The 21,472-nt window shown below is 34.7% G+C and overlaps 3 protein-coding genes and 1 long non-coding RNA gene across 4 annotated transcripts; 3 read left to right on the top strand and 1 right to left on the bottom strand.

Annotated features, from left to right (window-relative positions):
* Nucleotides 1-12,334: 12,334 nt before the first annotated feature.
* Nucleotides 12,335-13,879, top strand: LOC145015499 (very-long-chain aldehyde decarbonylase GL1-9-like). Its single transcript, XM_078973979.1, has 2 exons — nt 12,335-12,900; nt 13,147-13,879. Exons 1-2 carry the CDS (start codon nt 12,670-12,672, stop codon nt 13,687-13,689), a joined length of 774 nt encoding a protein of 257 aa, XP_078830105.1. The 5' UTR covers nt 12,335-12,669; the 3' UTR covers nt 13,690-13,879.
* Nucleotides 13,880-13,912: 33 nt separating this feature from the next.
* LOC145015496 (Tetratricopeptide repeat (TPR)-like superfamily protein) lies at nt 13,913-15,758 on the bottom strand. Its single transcript, XM_078973977.1, has one exon. It carries the CDS (start codon nt 15,680-15,682, stop codon nt 13,940-13,942), a length of 1,743 nt encoding a protein of 580 aa, XP_078830103.1. The 5' UTR covers nt 15,683-15,758; the 3' UTR covers nt 13,913-13,939.
* A 378-nt stretch (nt 15,759-16,136) lies between these two features.
* LOC145017621 (uncharacterized) lies at nt 16,137-17,374 on the top strand. Its single transcript, XR_013666598.1, has 2 exons — nt 16,137-16,411; nt 17,162-17,374. It is a non-coding gene; the product is annotated as an uncharacterized LOC145017621 (long non-coding RNA).
* Nucleotides 17,375-18,450: 1,076 nt separating this feature from the next.
* Nucleotides 18,451-20,255, top strand: LOC145014281 (co-chaperone protein p23-1-like). The gene is made up of 5 exons (XM_078972665.1): nt 18,451-18,607; nt 19,313-19,499; nt 19,591-19,750; nt 19,854-19,891; nt 19,978-20,255. Exons 1-5 carry the CDS (start codon nt 18,603-18,605, stop codon nt 20,137-20,139), a joined length of 552 nt encoding a protein of 183 aa, XP_078828791.1. The 5' UTR covers nt 18,451-18,602; the 3' UTR covers nt 20,140-20,255.
* The last annotated feature ends 1,217 nt before the right edge of the window (nt 20,256-21,472 follow it).

The raw sequence follows: 21,472 nt of genomic DNA, 5'->3' as shown, positions 1-21,472 counted from the left end.
TGTGTATCGGTATTTTGCGGGTAAATCACTAAGCTCTCGGGCTTACAGTTTCCGTTTATTGTTTCAGTTACCTCAGGGGATCGCGGCAATGCGAAAGCATGATCGTACAGCTCCTCCTATTATGTTATGTTTCTGGGAAAACTCTGATATAAATGTATTTTGAAAACAAAGTTGTAATGGTTTGATGAATTCGACGTGTTTTGAAATTTTAAATTTTGGCTTAATTTTGAGCGTTACAAACGATTTGTTTATGCTTTGTTTTATAAATCAGAGTAATCGTTTAAAGAAAACTCTTGCGGAATTTGTTCCCAAAACAAGATATGATAATAACCTATCAAAACATTTATCAAAGAGAATGTATTTTATTTAATAATAAAACCTCGGAATGTCATGTTCCGATACAGACCAAAAACAAAAACAATATAAAATAGACCTTATAACAGTTATTTATAACTACTGATCTATAATCCAAAATCTCTCGTCAAGTCCATCAACTTATACCCTCGTGCCATTACCTGTAATACAAATAAAACTGAGTGGGTCATGCTTGGGAGTCTGGTGAGCATATAGGGTTTTCAACCCACAATAATATAATTATTATACTTTATCATCAATCAATCAACCCAATTACCCATCCCCATTATCTTCTTTATTTCTTAAGGTTTACCCTAAGAATCAACTATCCTTTATTCATTCGTTCCTAAGGATTTACCTAAGGAATCGACACGAAGTCCATTGCTGCCAAAGTTTATCTATCAGGTACTAAATCCATAGTTATCAGGTGCTAACTCCATAGTCACCAAGGTTCACTCAACAAGTGATAACTCCATAGTCACCAAGGTTTACTCAACATGCACTAACTCCATAGTCGCCAAGGTTTATACAATAGGCGCTAACTCCATAGTCACCAAGGTTTATACAATAGGCGCTAACTCCATAGTTACCAAAGTTTATACAATAGACACCATGTCTCATAGTTGCAACTATTTCATCTACCCATGTTCTACCCAACATATTTTGTTCATATAAAATACATATATAGTTTGAATCATTTAACACCCGTATAAAAACATCAATTCCAATCCCATCTCAAATAGACAAATAATATATAACATATAACATGTATTTCATAGATAATACTTTATATTTATGTATTAGAAGAAAGTAACCACACACTCACTTGATCAGAAGATGAAAGGACAACGCTACGGCTTCTAGAAGTAGTATTCTTCGGTGAAACCGGGAGATCTTCACAAAAACCGGGCTTCTCGTGGGCAGAGCTTCGATTCGGGAATTTCACTTCTCGGGATCATCGGGGCTTCGGGACTTCCTTCGGGTCTTGGGAATGATACCGGGGCTTTGGAATATTTCTTGCACGAAAAACGATGCAAAAACGAGATAGAAGGAAAGAAAATTGGCAAAGAACTCGGCTGCCCTCGCATCCCTTTTATAGGAGTTGAACCACTGAATTATGTTGGGCGTATTTAAGGTTACGTTGGGCGTAACCTTAAATACGTTGGGCGTATTTAAGGTTACGTTGGCAAAGAACTTCCTCATACGAAGTCAGATTTGGACGTTCTTTTTATGCACGCTCATGGTTTAACGAACTATATGACTTTCTTTTAGATCGTTAAGGCTAAATATCGCTCTAACGTAAATTCACTTTTTACGTCATTCAGCGTCGTGGTGGTTCTGTCGCGAAACTTCGACAGGTCATAACTTCTTCGTTATAACTCAAATTTTGGCGTTCTGTATATGCACGAAAACCTTGTGACATTTACTATAACTTCTTCATTATAACTCCATACGTTATCTCTTCATCCTAAGTAATAACCATGATGCTCAATCTTTTATCTGCTCTTCATACTATGTTGGACTTTCACTCGTAACCTTCAAGTTACAAAATAAATCCTTATTGTGGACTCCTTCTTCTTCTCAGGATAAATACATTCCTTTATCTATTGTAATAGACCGATGGGTCGTATCCCAATGACCTCTCATCGTACTCGAAATCAATTTGATATGACCACTAGGGTCGGAATAACAACCATCTTACTAGTCATTACCGAAACAATGGTAATGACATACTTGAATAAAACGAGACCAATCACTAGCTTCTTGGTAACCTTGTGACTTTCCCTGATCCAAACGTGAGTCCTGTGCTTCTGGTAGTATAGATCTCTACTACCATTCACACCTACTCATATTCGTCTCAAATATTGTCTCTCAGTCAACCAAGTCACCATACATAAATCATACAATCATTCAACACATCGGATAACAAAACAAGGGTTTATATTATATCTTGAAATGATTACACAAAAGTTCAAGTTCACCCTATACTATGCCTCTAACAGGCTATGCAGCCTGATACAGACTTTATATATTAATATGAAGTCCTCATCTTTTAATCCTCCCATCGTTTTCTGCTTCGTCGAGGAGCACGTGGAATGCCCTTGGCTGTGGCAGTGTGTTTTCTGTGGGCAGTCTTTAGAAATATGACCTTCTTCGTTACATCTGTAGCACACCTTCTTGACGGGAGCACACTTGTTGGCGTAATGCCCTGTCTTCCCACATTTGTAGCAAGTCATCTCCTCGCTACATTTCCCAAAGTGTTTCTTTTTACACTTCTCACACCATTTAGCTTCATCGCTTCCCCCAGACTTCGAGAATTTTCTTTCTTTGTTGATCGTTGAAGATCCTTCCTGTTTCCTTTTCTCTCCAAATTCAGCTCTCTCCAGACCCTTTTCTTTTATTTGGGTCTCAACATTCTTGGCTGCCCAGATGGCGGCTTTCAAAGTGGTTGCTTGCTTGACTATCGGACCAAAGTCCGCTGGTAATCCATTGGCAAACTTGTTGACCTTGGAAAGTTCATTTGGAATTAGGTATGGAATAAACTTCATCTTCTCCGTAAAACTTGTAGCGTATTCAGTAACGATCAATTTTCCCTTCTTCAGATTCTGAAACGCATTGTTGATTTCTAGAAGATCCTGCTCAGAGCAGTATTGCATTTCTAGTTGCACCACGAACTCCTCCCAAGACATCTTACTAGCTTCCCCCTTAGGCATCGAACCAGCCAGTAACTTCCACCAGCTCAGTACTCCAGATTTAACAGAGGAATTGCAAGAGCGATCTTCTGTCTGTTGCTACACTCACAACTTTCAAACATTGTCTCCATCTCAGAGATCCAGTACATGACTTGCACCGGTACCGGGCTCCCAGAAATACATGGTGGTTCGGATGCCATGAAATCTTTATACTTGCACCCACGCACATCATTTCCTCTATCCTGGTTGTTCTGTCTAGCAATCGGTGGGTCGTCTTGACCAATGATCCCAGTAAAGTTTCCTCCTTCAGAGTGCCCTCCATTTACTTCGGGCTATTCGACGTGAATTGACAGTTCTTTGCGATTCTGCCTAATCAGACGTCTAGTTTCCTCCATCTGACGATCCAACATCGTCCGAATCATCAATTGCACTCCGACCATTGTTATTGGCTCAGGTGTTGCTGCTGCAATAGCTACTTGCTCTATTACAGGTATTTGATTCCTGTTTTCATCCACATTTCCAACTCCACTCCGTGTTCTCACCACTTTTTATCTATACACCGAATAAGGTGAAATTAGATCCTCATTCACGATAGATATTCAAATCATCCTTATCACTCTGAAACGTTTACATGCTAGTTCTAATACCGTAGACATACACTTAGAATCCTAAACACATAAGGTTTCCAGATCCGGTCTGCAACAGACCATAGATCCGAACAAATAATATCATATATGGAAAACATATAACATTTAGCACACAAAAGCATTTTACGCAACTTTCCTAAAATATACTAGTGCTCGTGTCTTAAAATATGGTAGACACTCATCTCACAATCATCGCTTAGCATTCTAAGTTTAAGTCTAGAAATCCTACAAATTCCTAGTTTGCTTAAACTAATACTCTGATACCAACTGTGACATCCCCAATTTCATGGCTAGAAAAGACCGATTTGTTTATGCTTTGTTTTATAAATCAGAGTAATCGTTCAAAGAAAACGCTTGCGGAATTTGTTCCCAAAACAAGATATGATAATAACTTATCAAAACATTTATCAAAGAGAATGTATTTTATTTAATAATAAAACCTCGGGATGTCATGTTCCGATACAGACCAAAAGCATAAACAATATAAAATATACCTTACAACAGTTATTTATAATTACTGATCTATAATCCAAAATCTCTCGTCAAGTCCATCAACTTTTACCCTCGTGCCATTACCTGTAATACAAAGAAAACTGAGTGGGTCAGGCTTGGGAGCCTGGTGAGCATATAGGGTTTTCAACCCACAATAATATAATTATTATATTTTATCGTCAAGCAATCAACCCAATTACCCATCCCCATTATCTTCTTTATTTATTAAGGTTTTACCCTAAGAATCAACTATCCTTTATTCATTCGTTCCTAAGGATTTACCTAAGGAATCGACACGAAGTCCATTGCTGTCAAAGTTTATCTATCAGGTAATAAATCCATAGTTATCAGGCACTAACTCCATAGTCACCAAGGTTCACTCAACAAACGCTAACTCCATAGTCTCCAAGGTTTACTCAACATGCGCTAACTCCATAGTCGCCAAGGTTTATACAATAGGCGCTAACTCCATAGTCTCCAAGGTTTATATAATAAGCGCTAACTCCATAGTCACCAAGGTTTATACAATAGGCACTACGTCTCATAGTTGCCACTATTTCATCTACCCATGTTCTACCCAACATATTTTGTAGATATAAAATACATATATAGTTTGAATCATTTAACACCCGTATAAAAACATCAATTCCAAGCCCATCTCAAAAAAGACAAATAATATATAACACATAGCACGTATTTCATAGCTAATACTTTATATTTATGTGTTAGAAGAAAGTAACCACACACTCACTTGATCAGAAGATGATCGGACAGCACTACGGCTTGTAGAAATAGTATTTTTCAGTGAAACCGGGAGATCTTCACAAAAACCGGGCTTCTCGCGAGCAGAGCTTTGGCTCAAGAATTTCACTTCTTGGGATCTTCAGGATTTCGGGACTTGCTTCGGGTCTCAGGAATGATATCGGGGCTTCGGGATATTTCTTGCACAAAAAAACGATGCAAAAACGAGAGAGAAGGAAAGAAAATTGGCAAAGAACTCGGTTGCCCTCACATCCCTTTTATAGGGGCTCAACCACCGAATTACGCTGGGCATAACCTAGATAAGCTCGCTGACTCCCCCCCCCCCCCCCCCCCCCCCCCGGATAATATCGAAATTTATAATTAAATTTAATATTTTAATTATTTAATAAACTTCAAAAATTCATATCTTCCTCATACGAACTCCATTTCGACGTTCTTTATATCCACGTGTAGGTGAGACTACGCTCTACAACTTTTGCTTAGACTCCGTCGGATAATTTTTACTTTATTTTTATTATTTATTTTTAGTAGGCTGGGACAAGAAAACTCCGTTATAAATTCATAACTTCTTCATCCGACGTCCGTTTTCATTTGTCTTTTTACCGTTGCACTACTATCAACAAGATCTTAGATTCTTGTTTATATTGTTTCGGAGAAAAACCGCTCGATCTCAAATCGAGTATTCGGGTTGTATACCGCTAAGTCGAAACTTAGAAAAATCATAACTTCCTCATACGAAGTCAGATTTGGATGTTCTTTTGATGCACGCTCATGGTTTAACGAACTATATGACTTTCGTTTAGATCGCTAAGGCTAAATATCGCTCTAACGTAAATTCACTTTTTACGTCATTCAGCGTCATGTCGGTTCTGTCGCGAAACTTCGATAGATCATAACTTCTTCGTTATAACTCGGATTTCGGCGTTTTTTATATGCACGGAAACCATGTGACATATACTATAACTTGGTTAATATTATTCATTATAAATAATCTTTCATCAAAAATTCATTTTTGACGCTTATCGTCTCTAAATTGACTAGCCCTAATCTACAGGCATTACAATTTTGGAACGAAGTATGACTCATCCTTTTGATTTAACCATTTCAACAATTTCCGATTCCTTTTCTTAGCCATACTAGTGCACTAAGATGTCCTTAGATGATCAATTGTGATATGGTTCTTAATCATTAAGACGATCATAAAACCTGATACAAAAGTACTCCCCCTTCTTCTTAGATTGGAGAACTTTTATCTTTCTACCTAATTGATTCTTCTTATTCATTCTGCCATTCATTGAAACCTTTCAATGATTCAAAATTACACTTAATCTTGTATGTATAACCACATTTACTAGACTTTTAGTAAATTATGACGAATAATCTTATTGTTATTTGTGGTGGACTTGACTAGTGCACACCATTTTGTTCTAGTCCTTTAGTCCTTCACTTGACTCACATACTTGTGTGATCAAGGAATCAGTCTTAATTTCCTAAGTACCAAGATTTCCATACATCACGCAATACAAGTTGTATGATTCCAAATTTATGTCCAATTGAAACTTGGGAGATGAGAATCTTTCATTACTTAGAGAAATTTGACACTTCCATAAATAACATAACTAAGAATCACATCCATTTATAGAAATACACAAGCATCAATTTTTTCACATCGATTTCATTGCAAGGATATATAAATAAGACAAACCAAAAAAATTATTTTATTCATAAAAGCAACGGAAAACACATCCTTATAATGCAAAATCTATTGAAAAAGTATATAATCAAATATTCCTACCAAATCTATCATAACTTTCTAAGCTCAAAATATGATCTTCGAATCCATGCGATAGAGATTCATTTCTTCGTGATCAGAGTTATCTTGCTTTTCCATCAAGCTTCCTCTCTTTTCCTTGTTCCTGCAAAACATTCAAATGTAATCTTATCACATTATGTATTGAGAATCAATAAATAGGAACTTAATGGAGTTAGATAGTGGAATTTACCTGAAGCAGAGCCATATTTCTTGACTCTCCAATCTCTTAGATTCTTCAGGTCCTCTGGGCAGCTTCGTATCTAACGCCCCTTCTCTTGGAAGTAGAAACATGTGGCTTCTCCTGGAGCGACCATAGAAGCATGGTTGGTTGAATTACCAGACAAATATGCTCCATTACTTTGCAAAATCATTTCTGATTCAGCAACAATAAGCATGTAAGTTAGGTCAATGAGGGTCCCATCAAGATCCATCATATAATACTCTCTTATGAACTTATCATATGATTTAGGGAGTGACTGAAGAACCCAGTCAACAACCATCTCCTCACAGAGAATGACTCCCAACATTCTTAACCTATCAATGTGTGACTTCATCTCTAAGACATGTGTACACACTGACTTTCCATCTTCATGTTTCATCGCCAACAGAGCTTGAGTGAGCTTAAATTTTTCAAGCCTTTGAACTTGTGGGTTAGGGAGAACAATAGGAGGAGGTGGAGGAAGTGAATCATGATTTCTTGTTCCTCAATCGAATCGTGGAATATCATCTTCATGTGGAAAGCTTGTTCCATGGGATTTTGAAAGACCATAGTTGTCATACTTTGACATCTACAAAACGGGATAAAATTCAAGTCAGTTGATTGATTGAGTCCTTAATAAAACACCCAAATGATATATTAAGGCTAGGACCCAACACAATATTCTACAGTTTGGAATAGAGATGTCGTAATCCAAATTGCAGAACATTTGAAGGTAAGTGAATGGCGATTCACTAATTTTCCACAATGAAAAACGAAAAAGAGATTAATTTTTAAATGCATTGAAAACTCCTAGATCCTTTGAGATTCATTGAACTTTTCAATGGCATGTTTAAATCTCGATATGCCCCTCGATTTTTGACAGGGACGCCGAGGATCACAAAACAGGGTGTGAATAACCATGCAAACTTACATGGTGCCCCCCCAATGTTACAATCACCTATTCGATGTGCCAGTTAACCACACACGCTCCACCGAACTATGACAAACATCGAGTCACCCTTCGCTACTTTTGCTAAGAGCCCATTTAGTCTGTCGGTTAACCACACACACTCCATTAACGTCTTCGTAAGGGTACAAAGTGTAATTTCATGGAATTGCATCAACTTCACTTTGACCTAATGTAACTAAGATTGGGAATTTTGTAAAACATCTAGCTACTTCATAATTCATTATACTTTTAATGGAAAGGGTTTGCCCTATCCTACCCGTTCGGCTAACGACCCTCCACCAATCAAGGAAGCAGTGGGTGAGAGTGGACACGCATTAAACGACCATTTTATAGGCCATAACCTTATACCTCCATTATAGATCGACTTCGTGAATGAGGTCTGGTAATGGTAAGACTAACATTTAAGTTATATATATATATATATATATATATATATATATATATATATATATATATATATATATATATAATATTAGACTTTTAATGTTATATATAGTATAAGGGTGTATTTTACACTTTTAAAATACTAGATGGTCTAATTTAACATATTACACTTTTAATTTAATTAGATGTAAACCATATCATTATGGATTTATTAACTCTCTTTTAATTATACACTTAATTAATTTAATAAAACCATAATGGTTCAATCTGAACTTTTTCAAAAATTAGGGTTTTAGAATTTAACATTTTAAAATTAAACTTTTAATTACAATTTAAATCCCAAAACTTGAGGGAAAGTTTTGAAACATTTAAAATCAATAGGGTTTTAATCATATTAAATTTTTTTTTCGAAAATTAAAACCTTTTAATTTTAAAATCTTAAATATCAAAACTTTGATTTAATAATTATCTCAATTAAACAATTAATTTAAATTATTAAATATTGGAGGATAATCTATTAAATTAAACAATTAATTTTAACCTAATGCCTTTATCCCCTAAAATTCGAAAATTTTGGATGGAATGATTCAAAAGATCTTTAATTATCTATTTAAACAATTAAGGGATAATTACAAGATATGACATTATCCAAACCCCTAAATTTTGGGAATCTTATCATGCGGACAAAGAAAATTTCGAAATCCTAGAGTTAGACAACCCTAATTTCAAAATCTTGGTGGCTAAGGAAAGGGTTTGGGAAACCCTGATACAATTCGAAAACTAGGGTTTTGTAACCCTAATTTCGAAAATCCAACCCATATGGTTTATTAGCTATAAACCCTAATTTTTCAAATTCATACATTTGTATCAAATCTAATTGAAAACAAAAACCAAAGGCTTTGCTACCACTGATGGGTTTTATACAAACAATCTTATGTGTGCATGCAACCCTAGATACGAATCTATGTTTTCACTATTAGTCATACAACATTATGAACACAAAAGGAAACCTATCATGCATCTACTATTTTCGAAATTGACATAAGAGAATAGAACACATATCTTTTGTTGTTATATAGTAATAATAACTAATTCGTTGAGTTTCCTTAACTCTTGAAAGCAAGTACCACAGGTGTAGTACCTCTAATGGCTCACAAACATACTTTGAGTGAGAGGATAAATATGAGAGAGAGGAGGAAAGGTACTAAGCTCCAAAATTCGGACTTAGTAGGGTTTTCCCAAGGGATGGTCGAATTCTAGTGCCTTAGGGTGCTATTTATACTTGAGGCTAGCTAGGGTTTCAAGGTGGAAACCCTAATCCCTTAGCTTAGGGCCTAAGCAAGTCCATGAACTCATTTCCTTAAGCCATTGGACAAAAACTCCTAGATCCTTCTAGGGTTTCCGTTCAAGCCTTAATAAAGGTGATCCAATAGCCCAAAGTCTCAACTATCAAATAATTACAAAACAACCCCTGTTTTTTTTAATTAATTCCTTTCATCCCGAAATTAATTCCTAATTAATTTCTGATTAAAATACTAATTAATAATATGATTCCAAATTAATATATTATTCATATAATATATTAAAAAAAATCACATTTTTACCCCAATTTATTATTCTTAACAATAAACCAACCTCTCTCCTCAACAGTCATCCTGTCTAGTCACTAGTGTGAAGGTAACCCAAAATGACCATGCTCACAATCAGGTCAAATACATACCAAAATAGTTATGGACTTAGACACTAATCCAACAAATTTGACATAGGATCAAACTTGAAGGTTTTGGGATTTTAATTAAGGGTTTACCATATTTTGGTGCTAGTAGGTTCGTGGGAGTAATCTGTGCAGAAAGGGAGTGTGTCGTAGTGTTTCTAAGCTCTCCGAATCAGGTGAATTTCCTTTCTATACATGTGGGTCAAAGGTACCAATGTCGGCCCATTAGATTATTGTTATTTATCCTTGTGTATAAGATGTTGTTGTGCTATTATTTGTTATATATATATATATATATGTGTGTGTGTGTGTGTGTATATATATATATATATATATATATATCCTTGTATGTTACGATATAGGAGCAGTGGTATATTGGTTAGAGTACTAGTAGGCTGGTTATCGTCTAGTGGGGTGCCTTAGGGGCTGTATGTAGCTACATAGGATAGCTTGAGAACTTTTGATCTAGTCTCTCTTTCATGTTCCCTGTTTGGTTATGGCTCTATAGTAAGATCATCTGTTCAGGTGTCTGTCCCACATCTGGTTGTATATGGTTATGTATTCCCTGGAGATTTACTAGTAATTAAGCAGTGTGCTGTGAGGAGCCTAGTAAGCAGCAATGGACCGTTCGATAGGTAGATTTATAGTTGCATGTGCTTATGTGCCTACTTGATTTCTTGTTTGTTTATATGTCGACATATGGTGGTGGGTTAGGTTAAAGCGGTCCTGCTTTGTGCTGTAGGCCAAGATACCAGGTGCCGGTCAGCTATAAGCTGTAGGCATGAGGCTTGGGATAAGTGGTTGGGTTGAGGCGACAAGCCAAGATACCTGGGGCAACCGGGTCCGATGACTGTGGCCCCAATATACATGCTTGTATATATTTTTTTGGCGTGTGGTATTTTCAAGGAATTCACTATAATTTGTGTTTACCCAGTTGTTTATGTTTTTAGGTATTATCGGTGATCGTGGGAAGGCGAAGACGTGACTACACCCACTCACTAGCAGCATTGAGGATTCCATATTTATTATATTACCCTGATTTTCAACAAACGTAATTTTTGACCAAATAGTTTTCTTAACATGAATTTTATAATTGTGAAGTTTTACCTTAATTAAAATGAAATTTTTTTGTTGTGAAAATGGGACGTTACAAATCTTCTTTATTTGGAAAGATTACATGTTTTCCACTCGGTTGCTTTACCACATTAATTTGCATCCTTTTGCTGTCACATATGTTTTCCATTCGGTTGCTTTACCACATTAATTTGCATCCTTTTGCTGTCACATATGTTTTCCATTCGGTTGCTTTACCACATTAATTTGCATCCTTTTGCTGTCACATATTATGAATCGAAGAGGATATTCGTTTGCCACCTATAATTTGCCAAAGTAGACTTAGTTGTTCCAAGATTTCATAGGTTTCTTTTTCTATTGGCTTCATAAAACTCCATTTAGTCATAAGATTATGGACAATAACCCAACCCCAAGTCCTAGATCATCATTATCACCAGGATATTCCATTTTAGTTTGTTTTATACTTAGTGAACCAATTGGTCCTTCCTCAACTCCAAGAATATCGGAACATGAGTTATAGTGAGATCCAAACATTCATTGTCACTGAGGCCAACATTATTATCAATATCACTATCACCATCACTACTTAAATATCGTTTATTTAAAGCGGAGGCCATTTCACCTACTTGACATTTTATAACAAAGGACAATAAAAATATTATTGATTTTGACTTTATGAGAGCATAAGGAATAGAGATAAAACCCTAAATAAACATTTGTCTAAAACACAAAACTTGAAGCGATATTATTTGATACTATCGAATGTTTAAAACCTTAAGTTCACGATTGATTGATTATATGAAACAATAAGTACATGATTGCTCGATTATATGAAACACTAACCATGATTTGGAAGAAGCTTGTAAACTTTCACCACTACTGATCAGAAAGTACACCACAACTTGATTGATCAAGTTACTATTCAAAATCACACTTAATTGGGAAGACTTCGATTTCTTTGGTTTTGAGTTTTAGATACGAAAACACAAAAATAAGAATAAAAGCCACCTCAATAATTAAAATCCACATAATCAAAGATTACTAGTGTGACCGACTCTAACAAGTGAGAGTGATCGTGGTGATACTTTTGCTCAAAATTGGATAATTTTTTTTAGCAAAATTAAAAAAATAAAGGGTTGAATTAGAAAAATTGTCAAAATATAATGGGTTTTTAAGTAATTTGCTTCAAGTTAAAAGTTAAACCAAAACAATTGATTTGTTTAAAAGTAAAACCTCATACGGCAGCCTTGTTTAACTTTTATTCAAAAAAAGGGCAAGCGAAGCCAATGGTTTATTCGACTCCAGCGAATCCACAAACAAGATTACAACTTCTACAGCTGTCGGAGCCACCACTGCAGATCTGATTCAAAATCTGGTTTATCACAGTGTATCTTGTCTCAGTTCGATCAGTAACCGAAGATTTGACCTAAATCTGGTTTCTCACAATTTCTTCAGGTCGTATTTGTAATTCTCATACTCACACGCAGGTGCGGAAGTAGTTGGTTTTGATATAGGATCAGGTTGTAGTTAGGGTTTAAGGAGTGCGATTTTCTTCAATTTTACAGTAATGGTGTTTTGGGAAGGGTATGTGAGTGATGAAGTGATGGGTACATTTGCCCCAATTGTGGTTTACTGGTTGTACGCTGGGTTTTTTCAGTTACTCCCCCCTCTAGATAATTATCGATTGCACACAAGGAAAGAAGAAGATGCCAAGAACTCAGTGCCATTGAGCTCCGTCATCAAGGGTGTTTTGCTCCAACAGCTAGTTCAGGCAATCGTTGCTCACATCCTGTTTTTGGTAACACCACTTCCACTTCCACTTCCACTTCCTTTTTTTTTGTTTCCCATTATTAGGGTTGTTTGATTTGATAGGCATATGAGATTTTACTTCTGATTTTCAAGATTGGTGTTGAGAATAAGAGCTATATATCTGTCCCAAAAGTTGTTCATATATGTTACTCTTTCAAGTTTCAACATTAAATACATATAAACACTCTAATATCATTTCTTGATGCCTAAAATCTTGTGCAATTTTTGTATTTAGGTAACCTCAGAAACAGGCTTAGTTGGGACAGAAGTTCAACCATCTCTTTTCATTCAACTTATCCAGATCATGATCGCGATGTTTGTAATGGACACATGGCAGTATTTCGTGCATCGATACATGCACATAAACAAATTCCTATATCGCCATATTCATTCTCAACACCATAAACTAGTTGTCCCTTATGCAATTGGGGCTCTTTACAACCACCCACTCGAGGGTCTTCTTCTAGATACAGTTGGTGGGGCCCTCTCTTTTCTTGTATCAGGAATGACTGCAAGAACTGCGGTTATCTTCTTCTGTTTTGCTGTGGTAAAAACTGTGGATGATCATTGTGGACTCTGGTTGCCTGGTAATCTTTTTCATTTCTTCTTCCAAAACAATACGGCGTATCATGACATTCATCATCAACTCCATGGATTAAAGTACAATTTCTCTCAACCTTTTTTCCCTATTTGGGACAAGATTCTTGGAACCTATATGCCATATGATCTTGTAAAGCGTCCCGAAGGTGGATTTGAAGCTAAATTATCAAAAGACTAGTCAAGTTTGTTAATTACTCCATTGTATTCCTGTTCTTTGATTGTGGTTGGTTGGTTTTATCAATTTTCATCACTTGATTAGTGTTCGATTCTTTTGACCTAACGATGTAACAATGATTTGTAACTTGTTATTGGGATGTTTTGTGTAGTCTTAGCCGATTTGTAACTATTGTTCTATTATTCTTTTGACATGTTTAGCTTTTATTGTTGACTAAATTGCAATGTTTAACAAACGATTTAGCTTCCAAAGTCTACCAATAATCTTTACATGAACATGATCCGTTTTTAAAGTTATGAAAACGAGTCCTATCTCTTACGATAATCTCACGTTTATAAACCTTTGAAACAAGCTTCATGACCTCATGACAATCCCCACATATCCTCAAATTCTTGTTGATGCGTATCGGATTGCTTTCATTGCTCATTTTAATCAACCCAAATGCGACTGCTAACTTCTCGCTATGATAACTCAGAGCGTTTTCTTTCTCCTCTAACCCTATATCATGTAACACATAACCTGTATCCGCAACATATCCGTATTCCATAATCCGACCCATAATCTCCTCAATCTTCCTATAAATCTCTTCCAAATTCAAATGACTCCTATCTCCATTCACAAACTTATGTATCACACCGTCAACATCAATGTAACTAAACCCTGGAACCTTCTTAACTTCTTTATTTCTCATCGTGTCCCTCACGATTCCCACATCTTTCCATCTACGTTGAGCCGCGTATATATTTGATAGCAACACGAAATCCCCATCACTACTTGACCCCATTTCAACTAGCTTTCTTGACGCCTTTTCCGCCATTTCTACATTCCCATACGTCTTACAAGCACCTAACAAAGTTTGCCAAAGAATAACATCGGGTTTTATTGGTATCGAATCAATGACATTGTAAGCTTCGTGTAATCGACCCGATCTCCCTAATAAATCAACCATAGTACCATAGTGCTTGATATTAGGAACAACCGAGACATCTTTAGTCATTTTTTCAAACAATTCGACCCCATTTTCCACCATTCCCGCGTGATTACAAGCACAAAGAGCCGCAAGATAACTCACGTTATCGGGTCGGAATCTTTCTTTACTCATTTGATCGAACAATTTAAGTGCTTCGAGGGATTCTCCATTTGTTGCCAAGACCATGATCATAGTGTTCCATGTAACAAGAGTTCTTGTGCACTTCATGGAATTGAAAACTTGGTAAGCTTTTGTGACATACCCACATTTACCAAACATGTCAATTACAACATTGCAAACTTGCTCGTTTGTGTCGAGGTTTTGGTTTTTTATGTAACTGTATATGTTCTCGCCCTCGCGTACTACGCCCAGTTGGGCACAGGCTGAGAGGGCGCCAAGAACCGTGATCTCGTTGGGCTTGAATCTGAGATCTCGCATTCTTGTAAAGAGTTGCAATGCTTCGTTGGGTTGGTTCCCTTGAGCCAACCCAGAGATCATTGCGTTCCAACATGTGACATCTTTTTTAGACATTTCATCGAACAGTTTGTGTGCATTGTCTAAATAACCGGATTTTGCATAGACATCCAGCAAGGTTGTTTGCAGTAGAATGTCTGCTATGAACCCAAATCGAACCACTTGCGAATGGATTTGGTTAGCTTCGTTACAAGCTAACGCTCGAGCGCAGGCTTTGAGGGTGAAAGAGCAGGTGAGAGCGTCCGGCTTGCACGTGAGCATGCGCAAGCCTTGGCGGTAAAAGGTGACGGCGTCGGTTGGTTGATGGCTCTGGGCGAGGCCGCGTATGACGGCGTTCCAGTCGTTGGTGACTGGGGAGGCTATGTGACGGAAAATGTCAGCAGCGTAGAGGAGGCTTCCAGCGGCAGAGGAGGTGGCGCAAAATTCAAGAAACTTGGAACGAGGAGAAGGGTGGAATTGGAAAACACCGGTGGTTATGAGGTGAGCTTGGAGTTGTTTGATGTGGGAGAGGGTGGCGCACTTTTGCAGTAACGGCTCGACGGTGGCGGCCATCTCACCGGAAAAATATTTGCAAGAAGAATATTTGTTTGATTATATCATTTAAATTTGACCCCATTAATTATGGATTTTAAACACATTAACCCTCCTAACTTGTATAAATGTGGATATCATCCCTTTACATTTATAAACTATTCGGGCTTTATCTGAATAAATCATTAAATTGAATTCGAATTTGTTGCTTGATTGAGTCGAACTTTATCAAGTTTAAGTTAAATTCACGTTCAGATATAAGCTCAAAAAGCATAAAGGAAAGAGTTTGAATTTATAAGAAATCTGATAAGGTTTTTATTTTTTATATTCTTAGGTTTTTATAATTTCTCTAGTTATTTATAGATATACCCATTTTTGGTTTTCGAAAATACCCTTAGCCTGATATATTCTCAGGACAGGCTCTTCTTAACGTACCTTTTAATTGGAAAATTAAGAGTCAGACTTTTAAAAATTCAGATTCAGCTTGTTTGTTAGTTAGGATCTTATTTTTTACATCTTAATTTTCTAATTACCTCTTAAACTTTTAGATGTGAAACCAAGTCTAAACTTAAAAAATAACGCGTCTTTCCTTTTGTGCCATATGAACGCTCGTTAATTTCCTTTGCCTTCACCAGAACAACGCCCACTTCCCCTTCGCGTCCACTTCTCCGAGCTACCTCCTTCCAACGGCGACGCCTCCCCCTCTATCGTCGGCTCCTTTCGTCAAAGTAATCAAGTTTTCGGTTCTAGGTAAGAGTTTCTTCCTCTTCTTTCCCACAAAACTCAAAGAGTTGGAGATTTTTTTCTGGAATGTGTTGCTTGTATTTTTTATTGTTAATTTCCTCCTCCCTTTGAAAATTGATTATTATTGGGTGCTATTTTCTTTTCCTCTTCCTATGAAAATCGAGTTCAAGATATTAGGGATTTTTTTTATGTGGTTTGTTCTTTCTCTGACAATCAAGTTTTCCATGTTAAAATTGTATGTAGATTGTTCTGATACTTGAAATTCATAGCTGAAATTATGTTGATTTGTTACAATATCATTGACTTTTTCAGTCAAACAAACGAGTTTTGGTAGATATTGCATATGTCTAGATGCAATTAGTTTGAGTTTGCATCATGTATTTCTTTAATCCAATAATTTATATGAGAATGAAGAGTTACGTTGTAGTTTGCAACTAAACAAATTTCATAGCACTGTAGCTGTATATTCAAACTAAACAAATTTCATAGTACTGTTGTTGTATATCCAAAGTAACATATATGGTTGGACAAGCCTTGCAGTTCCTAACATCCATGGGACAATTTTTGTTTTTCTTCATTTGGATTATTGGTTTGATTGGAATCTTACAAATTTCATATGGATTTTCCACTACAATCTAATAATTTTTAGTTTTTGATGAATCAATTCAATTTTGAAGTCAATGAAAATACCTCCATTAATGATTGTATAAATTTCCATTGAGCCCATTTGTTTCCTTATAGAATTTGGATCTTCAGGTTGAAATGTAAAAATGGAAGGGCTATTGAAGGGAATGATTGATGTAATGATGAAAACAGTATAGATACCTTGGAAGTCCATTTGTTGTTTTTCATATAGTACATGTTTTCTTTTCCTTTGGGAATTCGATAGTTTAATTTTTTTTTTCTTGTAAATGTTTCTAGATTTGTATATTTTGATCAATATAATGGAATTCGTTATCATGTTTTTAAGTTTTTGTATGTTGTTTATATATATTTTATGATAATTTAAAAAGTTGGTTATGTTATTATATAAAACAGAAACATTGAATTGAGAATAATACAAAAGGGTAAAATGATCATTTTTATAATTCAGCACAATAATTCAGATGATCTAACCAAACATTATGTTATAAATTCAGGCTTTACAAATTCAGACTATCTTAGAAATTCAGATATCTTAAAAATTCAGATCTTAAAAATTCATATCCTACCAAACAACTTCATAGTTATTTTCATAGCATAATTGATTGTGGGGTGTTGTTTCTCGGTTGTTCAAGCTCAATCATACAAAAATACCCATTTTAGGTTTAAAACTAATTAATCTTGATGGATTTCACAAGTTTTACTAATAATTTTGTTTGTGTTATTACATTATTTAAACAATTTAATTGAGTCTTTGGTCTAAAAAAATCATTAATACACGTCATAAGTACAAAAAATACGAAAGCGATATTCGGTAGTTATCTCGGTCTTGATATTATCTCATACATTGATTTTGTATTTCTTTCTTGTATTTTTCGTATTCTCTTTTGTATTTTTTTTAAAATTTCTTTCTTGCATTTTTCTTGTTCTTTTAAGTATTTCTGTCAGTTATCCGTTAGTCATTCGTAGTTTTAATAAAATGGTTATTCTAAAAAATTATATAAATTGCTAATATATATGTTTTTTGTATTATTACATTTTATTAACAAGTTAACTATATCACAGTCAACCTTACTATGAAATGTTTAGAAATGAAATTGATTTATATTTGAATCTTATATGCTTCAAGTTTAAAATATCGCGTTGTTCAAAGAAAAACAACAAATTAAGTCATTCTTGTATAAAAATAAAAATCATCATTAAAGACACCTATTAAATATTCTATCAATATTTAATATTAATATAAACTTATAACTATAAACAGATTTTTTCTAGTAATGTCATTTGTTAAAAGGGCTGATATTTAAATATTACTAATGTCTAGAAACGGATATTTAAATATTTAAATAATTATTAAGGTCTAGAATTTTATTTTATGTTGAATAATAAAAAGAGTCCGGAAGCATCTAGATGCCACGGCCTTCTTCTATCCCCACCATCGCTATAAATACCCGAGTAAATCATTTGCAGTTTCCATATCCAATCGTAAAGCGTAGATCATAGATCACTCTCAAAGGATTATCTTTACAGTTAGAAACTGCGAAAATCAATCAAAATGAGGTATGAATTCTGTTCGTTTTCTGTTTTCCTTCTTAAATTACTATAATATGCTACATGATGCACTCGATTTGATGAATAAATTGTGAATTGGGATTGATTCATTATCTCTGTGTTAGTTTGAAATGAAATTGTAGAACTACTCTTAATTTGATGATTCAATGCATCGCATGATCGTCATTAGTGTAAATTGAGTAGGTTGTTTTGAATTTGACGATTTTTCGGTGATTTTAAAAAAAAATTCATTTGGTTCAATAATCTACCTAGATCAATCAATGAGTTGCGGTATGGTTATTACGGTTCTTAATCTTATGCTATTATTCCTAACTATACATCCGAATGGAGGAATTTGAGCCGACATAAACCATAATCATGAATTCACGATCATACATGCATGCTTGTTTTAGCAACGAGTTTTTTTTAATCCTGTTATTAACGAAATCGTAGCAGATTAAATTTCTAGCTCCGTTGAAAGTTATAGAGAGGTAATAAAATCTGGCTTCAGTTTTAGGGTTTTAGTATCTTATAAATTATAATGTGTGTTCCTTTCTTCTGATAGGATCTGCATTCTTCATAGTTTTTGTAATCCGTGCAAAGCTAGTTTAACAAAAATGAATTGTTTATTCTGTTGCCAAATGAATTTGCAATGTGTAAAAACTAAAAACTATTTACCTTTCTAATCTTGTTCTGTTTCTATTTGTTGATTAGCCGACATCCAACCTTAAAGTGGGCGCAGAGGGCTGATGTGCTCTTCATCACCATTGATCTACCTGATGCCAAAAACGTGAAGCTCAAATTGGAGCCTGAGGGTAAATTCTACTTCTCTGCTACTGCCGGTTCTGAGAATTTAGCTTATGAAATAGACATCAACCTTCATGATAAGGTGGACGTGAATGTAAGTGAAAAGTGTTTTGCTTTTACAAATTATGTTTTGTTTGTTAAACCAAAATCAAAATGATAACTAATTAATCAAATAAAAATTGCAGGAGAGCAAGGCAAGTGTTGGACCAAGAACTATTGTTTACCTTATAAAGAAGGAAGAAAGTAAATGGTGGAACAGGCTTTTGAAAGAAGAGGGAAAGACTCCAATGTTTGTGAAATGCGATTGGGATAAATGGGTAGACGAAGATGAACAGGAGGAAAATGGTTAGTTTTATATTTCATTTTGTTCCTTTTTTATAATCACAAAAATACCAACAATGTGCGACTCCAATGAAATATGATATTGATTCATCGATTGATTATGCAGGTGGAGGTGATATGGAGTTTGGTGACATGGATTTCTCAGTAAGTACAACTTCCTTAAAATCCACACAATTGAAATGATTGATTGCAATTTTTTCAAGAGTCTAACTGACAGTTTGATGATGCAGAAACTTAACATGGGAGGTGGTGGAGATTTTGATGAGGATTTTGATGATAGTGATACAGAAGAAGAGATACAGATGAAGAATGAAGAAGAAGAAGAAGCAACTGGTAAAATGGAAACTGCAACTGCACTACCAGTTAGCAATGGAGTTGAGGCAACAGCTTGATTTCAACTATTTTGGTTAGAAGTTTGATCCAACTATTGAACACAATACTTGTAGTAGTTATTGATTCTAGCAAAATCATCTTGAAACATACATAATGTGAAAATCCATTAAAAGAAGATATATTGCATCATCTATCATTACTTGCAATGATGAGATTTAGCTTCTATAGCACATGATTTGGTCTGGGCCAACACCACAGCCCATTTACAACAAAAAGTAGGAAAACGTAGTAAAAATGAGAAATTTAAGTACATGATTTGGTTTAGGACGTGTTTGGTAAAAGTAGCTGTTAGCGGGATACTGTAGCTTTTATTTGTTATATGAATGTTTGGTAAAAGTAGTTGGAAGCTTTTGACATATATAAAATTACATAAAAAGGATAATTGATTAAAAATAAATAAATATATAAATATATTTTTAAGGTAATTATGAAAATTAATTTTAAAAGCTCAGGAGCGTTTTGTTAAACGCTACATGAAGTAGCTTTTAGAGTCAGAGCTTTTTTTTTTAAAACTAAAAGCTAAACGCTTGTACTACCAAATGAAACTTTTTATTTAAACTAGAGCGTTTTATCAAAAGCTAAAAACTAGAATTTTTCAAACGTTTTCAAAAGCTTCGTGTCAAACATGATTTTAAGCAAATTGTATACATATTGAGAAATCGATATCACCAAACTCTCTCTCTCTCTCTTTATATATATATATATATATATATATATATATATATATATATATATATATATATATATATATAAAGAAAGATACAGAATAGTAAGTGAAATTTTTTTAAACTAAACATCCTCCCTAATAAATGAAAATAGTTTTGCCACATATCACTTTCTCATTAACTTGGACACATGTCATTTTTTGGTATTTTTGAATAAATGTTTTTTCCATGTGTCATTTTCTCATTGTTTATCTTTTTTAATTAACACATCATATTTACATCTCAATTAATAATTATCTTATTTAAAACTAACCATTAAATTATAATATTATAACTCATATACTATTAAATATGTTTCCTTTTAAATTCAAATTTTAAATTTTAAATTTTAAATTTCAAATTTATATAAAATTTTGTTTAAACCTTCATATTTAATTTTTTTTGTTTTATTCAACCCGTATAACATACGGGTCACACAACTAGTAATATAAAAAAGAAAAAGAAAAAAAGATAGATAGTGGTTTTTGACTTTTGAGACACATTTAACAAACAAAAAAAAAAGCTTTATTGCCCCATTATTTATCCTTCGTGGGTTACCCTAGTCATATAAGTAAAAGTGCTATAAAACTTCGTACAAATGACAAGATATGTTTTGCTTAGAATTATA

This window comes from Lactuca saligna, chromosome 9 (genome assembly GCF_052625555.1).
Source record: "Lactuca saligna cultivar CGN05327 chromosome 9, ASM5262555v1, whole genome shotgun sequence".
In the NCBI taxonomy this organism is placed as follows: domain Eukaryota; kingdom Viridiplantae; phylum Streptophyta; class Magnoliopsida; order Asterales; family Asteraceae; genus Lactuca; species Lactuca saligna.
Note: the sequence above shows the minus strand (reverse complement) of the source record. Positions and strands in the feature narration are given on the sequence as shown.

Bases quoted from the DNA above. Each gene is read 5' to 3' on its own strand.
- LOC145015499 (XM_078973979.1), top strand. From the start codon at position 12,670: ATGGTGTTTTGGGAAGGGTATGTGAGTGATGAAGTGATGGGTACATTT. The intron at 12,901-13,146 runs GTAACACCACTT...TTTTGTATTTAG, and splicing joins TTGCTCACATCCTGTTTTTG to GTAACCTCAGAAACAGGCTT.
- LOC145014281 (XM_078972665.1), top strand. The intron at 19,500-19,590 runs GTAAGTGAAAAG...TAAAAATTGCAG, and splicing joins ATGATAAGGTGGACGTGAAT to GAGAGCAAGGCAAGTGTTGG. The intron at 19,892-19,977 runs GTAAGTACAACT...TTGATGATGCAG, and splicing joins TTGGTGACATGGATTTCTCA to AAACTTAACATGGGAGGTGG.
- LOC145015496 (XM_078973977.1), bottom strand. From the start codon at position 15,682: ATGGCCGCCACCGTCGAGCCGTTACTGCAAAAGTGCGCCACCCTCTCC.